Source organism: Aedes albopictus, chromosome 2 (assembly GCF_035046485.1).
Source record: "Aedes albopictus strain Foshan chromosome 2, AalbF5, whole genome shotgun sequence".
Classification (NCBI taxonomy): Eukaryota; Metazoa; Arthropoda; class Insecta; order Diptera; family Culicidae; genus Aedes; species Aedes albopictus.
In genome coordinates, this window is record NC_085137.1 from 322,524,843 (window position 1) to 322,539,253 (window position 14,411).

Sequence of the window (14,411 nt, forward strand, 5' to 3'; positions counted from 1 at the left end):
GTATCGACCCCCGATTGCTCCCAGGTGGAAAACCAGACCGATACGCCTGAAAACGTGCAGAAAAGAGCACTCACCTTTAATGCAAATTTTATTTCGTTTGATAATCAATTTGGTGTCGTTCTGCTTCGGTGGTCCCTCGACGTGTAGGTGGATCCCGACTGGCACCTCGGCCGTCACGTTGCCGTTGCACACCAAATGGATCTTGAACGTCTCGACCGACCTCGGGATGGCACCACTGCTGGGGATGTTCAGCTCCGGATGCTGCAGGGCCCCTTCGTTGTCGTCCAAGTGCACCGATATCGTGTAGGCCAACTGTAAAGGAACAGAAGAACAGCAAAAATCGCAACATGAAGTGATTGTGTGATTCCGGTCTTGTCTTAACAGTTCAAACTCTGCAAACAGTATTAATTGAACCCTCATCAGGACTATCAGTGTGTGTAGATAGAATCGTAAGAATGACATCGTTTCTATAGCTACCAAGTCGAGAGTTCTAATGGAAGCACTTTTCTCTCGAGAACAATTGAGTTTTCCTTCCGTTGATGGTAAAAATTAAAACGTCCAAACAAGATCAAACAACTTCATCGTCTGTTGTCCTGCTTAACGTAGTTTTCCCCATCAAATATGGAAATCGAAATAACATTGAAATCAAATTATTATCACAGCAAAGGGTATCTTGCACCCTTCCAATCCATCCAGCTTGTACCAAGATTTATCAAATCAAAGCACATACCCAGCACTCAACTCACCTTTTCTTCCTCCAAACAGAAAGGAATTTAAAATCTCTGCAAAATTAATTAACAACTTAACCCCCATCAGCACAAGCCAACAAGCAATCGGCACGGTCGGAATTCAAGTGGAAAACATTATCTCCCCATACCTACAGAGGTGTATCCTTGGGAATAGTTTACTCCTTCCATTTGGAAATCCGTTGACGACAGAAAGAGAGCCAGCGGAAACTATTAAAGCGAAGCAGCCTGTCGATTCATGTTTGCGGCTCGTTCCTTTTCCGACACGATTTAATTCAATTAGTGATGACTTTCTCCCCGGGGCCAATTTCCGAACCAGATAGCGGTCCTTCTAATGGGAAATGTATGGCTTGCGAAAGATGGCTTTAATGGGGCGTTCCAATATTCATGAGATTATGGAAAAAGGTTTACACGATTTGGAATTGGAGAGCGGTTCGTAACTTAAAAGATGAACCACCATCTTTCGGGAAAATGAGCAGAAATTGAAGCAGTTTTTTTTGAGTGGGGTTCAACTAGGGGAAATGACCTATTCTCGGCCGTTTTGTTCTCTTCGTCTAAGGGGTTTTTTGAAACCTATTGAACTCAGAATTGGTTTCAAATCCTTCCTAACTAAGTTGAATTATATAGCCAAGTTTCAGGCAATTTGGCTGACAAAAACCATCAATGACGAAGAGAACAAACCTGCCGATAATACCCGTTGTCACCCTATATTGGAATGATTTTCGGCATTTGCTGTCGGAAGACCAGCTAAAACGTTATTTTTTACTCTGATCCGAGTGATCCGACGTTTCGAGCCTTTACCTACCTTGATACCTTGTTGGCTACAAAGTAACTTTACTCCAGCGCCGAGCGTATAGTAGAGCACCATCTTCGTCGGTCTTGGGCGATGTTCCTCCAGTTTCCCCGAACGTGTAGACCTTCTTCAACCGCGTGCAGCCAGCGAGTTCGCGGCCGCCCACGAAGTCGCCTACCTCTACCGTATTCTCTGCTGAATATTGTTTTCGCTATTCTTTCTTCCGACATTCGCACTACGTGTTCAGCCCACTGAAGTCTGCCGTATTTTATACGTTTCACAATATTCTTTTTTTTTTGTGAATTTTAACTTAACGCTAATTCTTCACACCTTTCACAATATTCGCATCTTCGTAAACTAGGTACAACTCGTGATTTAGCGTCTGCGCCACACTCCATTTTCTTGCTTCCCACCGAGAATTGTCTGCACTTTGCGCTCAAAAACTCCAAAAGCTTTTCGGTTTACCTCCTTTAACGTCCACGCTTCGTGACCGTAGAGGGCAATCGAAAGAATCAGCGTCTTATACAGGGCGAATTTTAATTGCGTTTGCAAGTTACGGGACCTAAGCTGTCTACGCAATCCGTAAAAAAACCTATTCGCAGCTGCAATACGCCTTTTCAATTCACGGGAAACGTCATTGTCACATGTCACAAGTGTTCCAAGATAAACAAATTCTTCAACAACTTCAAACACATCCCCATCAATCACTATCTCTGCACTAACACCACTAGGCCTGCTTCTGTCTCTACCCGCTATCATGTACTTCATCTTGGTAGAGTTAATCGTTAAGCCTATCCTCGCTGTCTCTCTCTTCAGAGGAGCATAAGCTTCCTCCACTGTCCTACGATCGATGCCGATGAGATCAATATCGTCTCCAAAACCGAGGAGCATGTGCGACCGTGTGATGATAGAACCAATCCTCTGCACGCCTAACCTCCTAATCGCTCCTTCGAGTGCAATGTTGAACAATAAATTTGAAAGAACATTCCCCTGCTTCAATCCATCCAAGGTCACAAACGAGGTAGACACTTCGTCCACGATCCGAATACTTGATTTTGATCCATCCAGCGTTGCGCATATCAGCCTAATAAGTTTCGCCGGAAAACCATGTTCTGTCATTATCCGCCAAAGCTCATTTCTTTTCACTGAATCGTACGCTGCTTTGAAATCAATGAACAGATGGTGAGTCTGAAAGTTATATTCCCGAAATTTATCTAGGATCATCCGCAGGATAAACATTTGATCCGTCGTTGATTGGCCCTCACAAAAATCAGCCTGGTATTCGCCGACAAAGGACTCCACAAGAGGTCGCAGAATGTTGAACAGGACACGCGACAGTTTCTTATACGCCGAATTTAAAAGGGTAATCTGTACCTTTTTTTGTAGATTGGGCATATGAGGTCATCCAACCAGCTGGTGGGCAATTCTTCATCGTCCCAAATCTTTATAATAATCTGATGGATTGATTGATGTAGCTGCTCGCTTCCGTGCTTAAGAAGTTCGAGCGGGATCTCGTCCTTCCCAGCAGCCTTGCTGTTTTTCAGCTCCTTAAGGAGAAACTTCAAAGAATACCAATATGGCTGCCACAATGGCCGACTTGGACCCCTACTCACGTTTTCAAGAGCACAAATCTTAAAAAATCGTAAACAAATGCGCTCGATTTGGAAAAGCTGCCTCTTTTTGCAAGTGAGCAAAGCCAGGATAATCAAGTGCGGCTTGGTTCGATGCTTCGTTCGTCAGATTTGTGCCTCTAAAGTTTGTATGCAGAATTGCAATGGGATTTCTTGATGTTTCACCTTAAGGGCCATTTTAACCTCATCCTGTGTTGGTGGTTCCACTGCTTGACCGTCATCCATTATGTTAATCCTATTCCTGGGTGCTCCTTCGCTGCTACCATTCAATAAATCTTCGAAGTGCTCCTTCCACCTGGCTGCCACCATTGTTTTGTCTGTCAACAAATTTCCTTCCCGGCAGTGGTGGAAAGCATCATGCGCTTAACGTGATTTTTGGTTCGCATCGAACATAAACTACTCGTGCTCGCGAACCCAAAAAGCGAGAGCGGTTCACGGTTTGCCGAAGCGAAGAACCAACACAAAACAAATGTCAAAGGAACCGTATCGCAATTGGTTCGCCAGAAGGATCGCAATTCGATCACACTTGGTCCGTAGCCTTTCTTTGCCCCTTAAGATAATTGATTTAGTATTGTATGATTATACTGGACAACTACCATTCCAATGAATCAAATCAACGAAAAAGTTTACCAAAATTTGATTTCATTAGAGAAATATTTGCCGTGAATCACTGAAACACAAAAGCATCGCAATACAGAATGATGCGAACCTCTTGCTCGTGTTACTGACGGACGGACGTTCGCGAACCACAGCAGCACGAACAGTTCGCTCCGCAGTGGATAGCGATGCGAAGGCATTTTTTGTGTCTTCTGAACCGATTTTACTCACGGTTTTTCAGCACTGCTTCCCGGTCATTGCACATGGCGGGCACTGGCGTAGTCTTGTGCCGCGCGCCATTGACAGTTGCATCGCTCCTGTCCAACTTTTCTGCGCTTCAGCAATAACACTCTCTTCGTGTTGCCGTTTTTTCTGCGGTGGATTCGTTTCTCTTCTGCTCTTGCCTCCCTGCACCGCTCCCTGTTCTGCCGGGTACCGGCCACTAGCATTCGACTTCTGGCGGCATTCTTTTCGTTCGTCACTCGTTGGCAGTCCTCGTCAAACCAACCATTACGTTGGCGTCGCTGAGCAGTACCTATGACCTCTTGCGCTGTTGTTGGCACTGCTTCGTGGATAGCTTTCCATAAGCTGTTGACATCTCCAGATCCGTTGGTCTCTCCTATTCTCTCATCTAGCTTCTGATTGTACTGTGCAGCAACCCCTTCGGCTGACAAGCGCTGGATATTGAAACCAGACATGGGAAAATACCGGTGCAGTACCGGTGCGGTTCACTAAATCTCAACACGTGTTCTGAACTTTTGCACACCGTGTTTGGTTTCGGTATTGGTTGTGTATTTTTCGTACATCTGAACCTCAACCGCGTTTCGTTTACACAGCACACGGTTCAGTTTCGATTTTCGTAAACCGGTACACGAAAACCAAAACCAAACCGAGACTTCTGGTGCACCAATCACGGTTGTGTCGCGGTTGTGGTTTCGGGATCAAATTTTAGGATGTGCCAGGATCAGCCAGTGGTACCAAAATTATGCATATGTTATCTTAGTCTCCAACTGGAATCTGTACAAAGTTTTTTATATTTTTTTTAACCAATATGGCGGCTGGTATGGGGAAGTTGTCAAAAGCTCTAAAATGGTGATCTGAAAATCCAATATGGCGGACCAATTCAAGATGGCTGCTGTTTTAAGATGTTTTAACCTACAAAACCATGCAATATGGGTATTTTTGTTATGGGGAAGATGTCTGGAGCTCGAAAATGGTGATCTGAAAATCCAAGATGGCGGACCAAAATTCAAGATGACTGCTGTTTTAAGGGATTTTAACCCATAAAACCATGCAATATGGGTATTTTTGATATGGGGAAGATGTCTGGAGCTCGAAAATGGTGATCTGAAAATCCAAGATGGCGGACCAAAATTCAAGATGGCTGCTGTTTTAAGGGATTTTAACCTACAAAACCATGCAATATGGGTATTTTTGATATGGGGAATATGTCTGGAGCTCGAAAATGGTGATCTGAAAATCCAAGATGGCGGACCAAAATTCAAGATGGCTGCTGTTTTAAGGGATTTTAACCCGTAAAACCATGCAATATGGGTATTTTTGATATGGGGAAGATGTCTGGAGCTCGAAAATGGTGATCTGAAAATCCAAGATGGCGGACCAAAATTCAAGATGGCTGCTGTTTTAAGGGATTTTAACCTACAAAACCATGCAATATGGGTATTTTTCATATGGAGAAGATGTCTGGAGCTCGAAAATGGTGATCTGAAAATCCAAGATGGCGGACCAAAATTCAAGATGGCTGCTGTTTTAAGGGATTTTAACCCGTAAAACCATGCAATATGGGTATTTTTGATATGGGGAAGATGTCTGGAGCTCGAAAATGGTGATCTGAAAATCCAAGATGGCGGACCAAAATTCAAGATGGCTGCTGTTTTAAGGGATTTTAACCCGTAAAACCATGCAATATGGGTATTTTTGATATGGGGAAGATGTCTGGAGCTCGAAAATGGTGATCTGAAAATCCAAGATGGCGGACCAAAATTCAAGATGGCTGCTGTTTTAAGATGTTTTAACCTACAAAACCATGCAATATGGGTATTTTTGTTATAGGGAAGATGTCTGGAGCTCGAAAATGGTGATCTGAAAATCCAAGATGGCGGACCAAAATTCAAGATGGCTGCTGTTTTAAGGGATTTTAACCCGTAAAACCATGCAATATGGGTATTTTTGATATGGGGAAGATGTCTGGAGCTCGAAAATGGTGATCTGAAAATCCAAGATGGCGGACCAAAATTCAAGATGGCTGCTGTTTTAAGGGATTTTAACCCGTAAAACCATGCAATATGGGTATTTTTCATATGGAGAAGATGTCTGGAGCTCGAAAATGGTGATCTGAAAATCCAAGATGGCGGACAAAAATTCAAGATGGCTGCTGTTTTAAGGGATTTTAACCCGTAAAACCATGCAATATGGGTATTTTTGATATGGGGAAGATGTCTGGAGCTCGAAAATGGTGATCTGAAAATTCAAGATGGCGGACCAAAATTCAAGATGGCTGCTGTTTTAAGGGATTTTAACCCGTAAAACCATGCAATATGGGTATTTTTGATATGGGGAAGATGTCTGGAGCTCGAAAATGGTGATCTGAAAATCCAAGATGGCGGACCAAAATTCAAGATGGCTGCTGTTTTAAGGGATTTTAACCTACAAAACCATGTAATATGGGTATTTTTGATATGGGGAATATGTCTGGAGCTCGAAAATGGTGATCTGAAAATCCAAGATGGCGGACCAAAATTCAAGATGGCTGCTGTTTTAAGGGATTTTAACCTACAAAACCATGCAATATGGGTATTTTTGATATGGGGAAGATGTATGGAGCTCGAAAATGGTGATCTGAAAATCCAGGATGGCGGACCAAAATTCAAGATGTCTGCTGTTTTAAAGGATTTTAATCCGTAAAACCATGCAATATGGGTATTTTTGATATGAGGAAGATGTCTGGAGGTCGAACAAGGTGATTTGAAAATCCAAGATGGCGGACAAAAATTCAAGACGGCTGCTGTTTTAAGGGATTTTAACCTACAAAACCATGCAATGTGGGCATGCTGCCAGTCAGGGAAAAGTTTCCTGCAGAATTAGGTCTTGGCCATCTTTCCACTGGTGTGCGAGGTATCCACATGGATATTAAGAACAGGGTTGGTAACCATCTGTTTCGCCACTGACCAACGATGAAAAATTAAAAAAGTTCGTCAGCAAATAGAACTCCGTCACTTACACTTCATTACCGACCGACAAAGAAACTACGACGAGGATGAACCGAAAATAAAACAGGGAGCTATAGTTTTCGTCATTCTCTCTTGTCTCCTTTTGCAACGACGAAAACTGAACATGTTTTCGTCACATGGCTTCCAATTGCAGACGAAAGGCGAATCAGTCAAGCTTTTATTTACGATTTAGCCTCGGTCTTTCGGAGCTATTGAATTAGCTCTGATGGTATGCTTCTAGCGCTGTCAATCAGAAGGATTTTGGTTCGATTCCGAATGAAAGCGTGCATCATTTCTGCATTTTTTTCTGATCAGCCATTCCCGTGAGGCTGACTATTTGTTCGCCAGCCCTGTTCGGTGCAAGCCACACACCAAATGTTTTTTCGCTGAAATTCAGCAAAATTTTGCTGAATTTTGCCGACCTGAAACTTCAGCAATCCGTTCAGCAAAAAAAATTGCCGAAAATTTCAGCAAACAGAAATGTCATCGTGGATGACAGGTGTTTGCTGAAATTTTCGGCATTTTTCTGAGGATTGCTAGAAATTCAGCGATTTCGACCGGCGTGGGATTCAGCTGCACTTTGCTGATAGATTTCAGTAAATTGATTCAATATTAAAAAAAGCAAGCACAAATATCGAGTTTTATCCATTTGTTTTATTTATATAAATTTATATTAATTTCAAATATGATGAAGCAGCTTTACACGATGAAATTTTAGCACAAAAAAGGGCGTTACGATGCGTACGATGCAGCAACATTCTGTACTGGGAAACATTCTAATTTTGCACGGAGTAGATGTGCTACAACTGCGAAACGGATCTAATGGGAAGGCGCGCTGATATCCAATCATTCTTCTGAAAAGAACAGAATTAACAAATAAGATTTCTCAAGCACTGCGAATTTTTTGGTTCTATTACCTGATGAAAACAAATGTTCAATATTTGGTCTCACAACGGTTTGTATGACAAACTGTTTACTATGGAAAGGTTACCAATTATATGAATTATAAACAAATGAAACAATGATAATTATTGTCCCGTGCACTTTACACTTCACACTTTAAATTTTCACCAGATAATTCGACAAAAATGAAGCACTGAAGGCACTGAAAAGCAAGGCAATGGACCGAGTCAGACCAACTTTATTGATTTCATTTTGTTTTTTTTTTTTTGACAGTCGACACGACGGCGGATCAGTTTGCTGAATAATCAGCAAACCAGACGGATTAGCTGATTTTCAGTAAAAAAAATACAAGCTACTGAATTTTTCAGCATACTGTCCATTTGTTGATTACCTTCCAGCAAACCATTTTGCTGAAACTCTAAAACGATTTTTGGTGTGCACTCAACGAAAATGCCAATAAAGAGAAACGGCAAAACTTTTTCGTCGCGACCAGCAAATTGACTGACGGTGTTTGAAGAAAAAATATTCAAGAGCTGCTGACTCAGTGACGCAAACTTTTTATTGCCCGTTGTCGTCAGTGATTATTCTTCAACTCCGATGACTATTAACAACCCTGATTAAGAAGAATATCCCGCCGTCAATTGATATTCTCGGTTGGAAAGGAAATGTGTTCTACGATGGCCTTAGAGACACTTGTGTCTTATGCCACGTGCTAGGACATCGGAAAGATTCGTGTCCCCAGAAGAAATCGCGGAATGTAGAGGGCAAGAAAAAAGGAAACACACCTTCGTATGTTGGAACTGTGGCTGGTATCGAGATAGAACCGGTGGTGGAACAGGAATCGGTAGAAAGTTCTGGTGACGAAATCATAGAAGTTCTGGAGGAAAGTTTCAACCAACCGACGGAGGCGACTGGCTCGGGCCAGGCTCCCGCTGGCTGCGAACAAGTAGACCATACGGATAGGAACAAACAGCAAAAGGATAGGGTGCCGACACTGGAAGAAATGGGTCAAGCGATTCTGGAAGCTTTAGGAGGACTCCAGGCGAAGCAGCAACGAGCTGAATATGCGGCTTTTGGATCGGGCACGACAAATGTTTTATTAAAATTTTGTACTCTTTTTCCTAAACATATTTTGTTCAGACCTTCGGCTCTGTAGAGTTTTTAATAGTCAAAAAATACACAAATTGAAATAAAATTCAAGATGGCTGCTGTTTTATGGCATTTTAGCCAGTAAAACCATGCAATATAGGTCTTTAGCCATAGTAGCGCCTCCCGGTCACGGTATTTCTCAATCCGCAAACCACAACGCAAATTAGGATCGTCTTCAGGCTTTCAGATACGACGTTGTAATGTTCTAGGGCGCTTCCCAGCGACTGCAACTTCAATGCCAGAACAGCTCCCAGCTACGTTACTCAAAAGGCTACGTACAACCCAGCTGCTCTCGGATCACTCAAAGGCATTTCAACGCAACTAACGACGCCGTCTGGAATTACTGGCGACTATCTTGGTTGGATCTCCACTAGGATCTCCATCTAATAACCAGCTGCGAGGAGGAGCATCTCCGTTGCCCGGGGTCCCCGAAAACCGCCAGCCGACCGATACGACAACGTACGACGCCAAGTGGCACGTGTGTTTTCCCTAATCCTGACCACTTCCGCTTGCCCTTCCTGCTTCATACTGCACGCAAAAAAATCCGTTCCGATATACGTGCACTCCCAGTCACGGCAACGGGAACAAACGGGAACTATGCGTAGCAACCATAACAACAATAAAAAATGTACACCGTGAACTAGATGTCACGGTTTCTAGAACGCCCATATTGACAGCTGGAACTAGTTCCAGTTCACGGTGTGTATCTGCTTGTTCTCATATTTGCGTTTGTTTGTTCACGTTTATCAGAACGGTTTTCTGAGCGTGTGCTGTGCTTCATCGCACCACCCAAATTTCTTCTTCTTTTTTTCTGGTCAACTAGCGCCGTCCGGCGCCTGTTGTGTTTTACGTCGGCTGGATCTAGGAACTAAGCCTTAAATTTCGACGCCCAAGGAGACAGCCACCACACCTGGGACCCTACATATTGAACCCATCAACACATGGGCCAACGGCTTTACTTCCTATCCGAGGGAAGACGTGATCACGGATTTTATTTCTCAGAAAATCCCTTCGGGGTCGACAGGGATTGAACCGTGACCGACTGAGGTGATAGGCAACCACGCTTACCGCTACACCACTGACGCCGACCACCCACATTTCACACACCGTACTTTAATTTGTTATTATAACTTGAAAGTATCATCGACTCATGGAAATGAAACACACCCATAGCTACCTGCCGGGACCATCGAGTAAAGGAAATATCGTCTGTAGTACACGGGGCAAAAAAGTATGAAAAAATGAAGGGACTAAAGATTCCATCGGGTAATAGAAAATATCGACTCATGGAACATCGACTTAAGGAGGTTCGACTGTAAAACTCCATGAAACCGCCGCCATCTTGAATTTTTTGGCGGCAATCTTGGATTTTGGAGTGGTCATTTTTGGCCTCCTGACATCTTCCCCATACTAAAAATACCCATATTTCATGGTTTCAAAGACTAAAACTCCACGAAACCGCCGCCATCTTGGATTTTTGGCGGCCATCTTGGATTTTGGAGTGGTCATTTTTGGCCTCCTGACATCTTCCCCATACTAAAAATACCCATATTTCATGGTTTCAAAGACTAAAACTCCACGAAACCGCCGCCATCTTGAATTTATGGCGGCCATCTTGGATTTTGGAGTGGTCATTTTTGGCCTCCTGACATCTTCCCCATACTAAAAATACCCATATTTCATGGTTTCAAAGATTAAACCTCCACGAAACCGCCGCCATCTTAAATTTTTGGCCGCCATCTTGGATTTTAGAGTGGTCATTTTTGGCCTCCTGACATCTTCCCCATACTAAAAATACCCATATTTCATGGTTTCAAAGACTAAAGCTCCACGAAACCGCCGCCATCTTGAATTTTTGGCGGCCATCTTGGATTTTGGAGTGGTCATTTTTGGCCTCCTGACATCTTCCCCATACTAAAAATACCCATATTTCATGGTTTCAAAGACTAAAACTCCACGAAACCACCACCATATTGAATTTTTGGCCGCCATCTTGGATTTTGGAGTGGTCATTTTTGGCCTCCTGACATCTTCCCCATACTAAAAATACCCATATTTCATGGTTTCAAAGACTAAAGCTCCACGAAACCGCCGCCATCTTGAATTTTTGGCGGCCATCTTGGATTTTGGAGTGGTCATTTTTGGCCTCCTGACATCTTCCCCATACTAAAAATACCCATATTTCATGGTTTCAAAGACTAAAACTCCACGAAACCACCACCATATTGAATTTTTGGCCGCCATCTTGGATTTTGGAGTGGTCATTTTTGGCCTCCTGACATCTTCCTCATACTAAAAATACCCATATTTCATGGTTTCAAAGACTAAAGCTCCACGAAACCGCCGCCATCTTGAATTTTTGGCGGCCATCTTGGATTTTGGAGTGGTCATTTTTGGCCTCCTGACATCTTCCCCATACTAAAAATACCCATATTTCATGGTTTCAAAGACTAAAACTCCACGAAACCGCCGCCATCTTGAATTTATGGCGGCCATCTTGGATTTTGGAGTGGTCATTTTTGGCCTCCTGACATCTTCCCCATACTAAAAATACCCATATTTCATGGTTTCAAAGATTAAACCTCCACGAAACCGCCGCCATCTTAAATTTTTGGCCGCCATCTTGGATTTTAGAGTGGTCATTTTTGGCCTCCTGACATCTTCCCCATACTAAAAATATCAATATTTCATGGTTTCAAAGACTAAAACTCCACAAAACCGCCGTTATCTTGGATTTGCAATGGGCCTTTTTTGGCCTAGCGTCATCTTCCTTGCACCAAAAATTATCATTATGGCTTGTTTCGGCACCACTGCCGGACAATGTTTGACTAACTTATTTAACCAGGACATGTGTGCACAGAAATCTTGGTCCGGTTTCATAAATGTCAACCAAAACCGCGGTTAAGATTTAATAAACCAGAACCAAAACTCGTGCACACGGGTAAATGGTAAACCAAGCCGCGGTTGTGTTTTCGAAACCGATACTCGGTTTTGGTTTAGGTTTCATGCACCGTGTGCACGAAATCCAAACCTGTACCGGTGTTCATCGCTTATAAACACGTGTTCAGAATTGGTGTACCAAACCGTCACATTTGCGCACCGGTTCGGTTTTTTCCCCATGTCTGATTGAAACGCATCGTCCTGTTGTTTCTTGAACTCGTGACACTAGATAATCGCGCCCTAATTTTTGCGGCTACAAGATAATGATCCGAGTCAATGTTCGGGCCTCTGTAGAACCTCACATCTATGATGTCCGATAAATGTCGCCCGTCAACCAGCACGTGGTCTATCTGGGAGCAAGTGTCCCCGCTCGAGTGTCGCCAGGTTTGTTTTCGGATATTCTTAAGTGCGAAGTAGATACTGCTGATTGCCATCCCTCTAGCAGCAGCGAATGTTACAAGGCGCAGACCGTTATCGTTGGTAACAACGGGCCTTTATTGGTCCTTTTTCTGGGGTTCAACCTTGTTATCAACCGTTCCAGGAGATCCAGAAGATAAGCTGGCTTAAAAAGAATTCCTAGCAATGGATCCCATAGGTACCATTTGATTTATGCGTCTCATCAACCACAGTGGTGATGATAGGACAGAACGTGGAATTGACCTCATAGTGATCGGCAAGCAGATCAATCGATATTAAGTGGGAGCGGATAAACGTAAAAAATGTGTGTTGAGAACGAGCACCAAATTTCTTAACTACCTCCTGGTTTTTACACTGTTGTGGCAACGAACGAGTAGTTCGATGACTTGAAGAATAATTTGTACGGGATGCTCGATGAGACTTACAGAGAGTGTCCAAAACAAATGATCTATAGATAAGAGGATAGAAGAGACCAATATATCTGAAGATTACCTTTACCTTACCGGTCAGACTAAGGCCTGAGTGACCTCTGCTGTACACAGGAGTCGTCTCGATTCTGCTCGGTCCATGGCTGTTTGTCTCCATTTCCGCACTTTGCGAAGGGTCCGCAAATGGTCCTCCACTTGATCGACCCATCAAGCTCGCTGCGAACCACGTCTTCTTGTACCGATCGGATGACTCTCAAGAACCGTTTTAATCAGGTTGCTATCCGACATTCTGATGTCGTAACCCACCCACCATCTCTTCCACTCTGCCGTAGATGGTACGAAACACCTTCCGTTCGAAAACTCCAAGGCCACCAAGGGCGCGTTGGTCCTCTGCATGTAGAGTCCATGTTTCGTGCTCATAGAGGACTACCGGTCTAATCAGCCTATTGAAGATAGTTAACTTCGTATGACGGCGAACTTTGTTCGATCGTAGATTTCTGCAGAGTCCAAAGTAAGCTCGATTTGCGGCCACAAAGCGTCTCTGAATTTCTGCACTGTCGTTGTCCCCAAATACACGAATTCTTCAACCGCCTCGATTTCATCACCGCCGATAGGAATTAGGGGTGGCGGGTGCTGTGCTTCCTCCCTAGAGCTCTCCGCCATCATGTACTTTATCTTCGACACATTATAAATAATTATTGAGTAATCCGATTCGCCCGGCTTCATTCAATCAGCTGAACGGACTTCGTGGAACTCGTTCCACTCGTGATAAACCCGCTATCTTTATTACACCCTCAAAAGTTATGTTCAACAGCAAGTACGAAAGACCATCACCTTGTCGTAACCCTCTGCGAGATTCGAAGGGGCTCGAGAGTGTCCCCGATATTCGAACTACGCACATCACTCGATTCATCATCGCCTTGATCAATCGTATCAGCTTATCCGGGAATCCGTATTCGTGCATAATCTGCCATAGCTGATCTCAATCGATTGTATCATACGCCGATTTTAAATCGATGAACAAGTGATGTGTGGGCACGTTGTATTCGCGGCATTTCTGCAACACCTAGCTGAGGGCGAACATTTGGTCCGTTGTAACGCGTTCACCCATGAATCTAGCCTGATATTGCCCCACGAACTCTCTTGCAATCGGTGATAGACGGCGGCATAAAATTTGAGATAGTATCTTGTAGACAGTGCTGCTCAGTAGTGTGATCGCGCGATAGATCCCGCAATCCAAATCATTGTCCTTTTTGTAGATAGGACACACGATACCTTCCATCTATTCCTCCGGTAATACTTGCTCCTCCCAAATCTTGGTAATGACCCAGTGTAGTGATCTCACCAGTGCTTCTCCACCGTATTTTAGAAGCTCGCTTGGTAGTTGATCTGCTCCGGCAGCTTTGTTGTTTTTCAACCGGCTTCTTTTTTGGAGCGGACCTGGTGTGGTGGTTAGAACACAAGACTATCACGCCGAGGACCTGGGATCGAATCCCACTTCCGACATACTCACAAAATGTGGGTTCTTCCTTCGGAAGGGAAGTAAAGCGTGGGTCCCGAGATGAACTAGCCTAGGG

General features: G+C 43.7%; 1 protein-coding gene across 1 annotated transcript in view; it reads right to left on the reverse strand.

Annotated features, from left to right (window-relative positions):
• Positions 1–14,411, reverse strand: part of LOC109403065 (tyrosine-protein kinase Dnt) — a 305,015-nt gene that overhangs the window by 175,370 nt on the left and 115,234 nt on the right. The window contains exon 4 of the mRNA XM_062852383.1: positions 75–312. Within this exon, the coding sequence (XP_062708367.1) occupies positions 75–312 (238 nt within the window). The remainder of the gene's footprint in view (positions 1–74; positions 313–14,411) is intronic.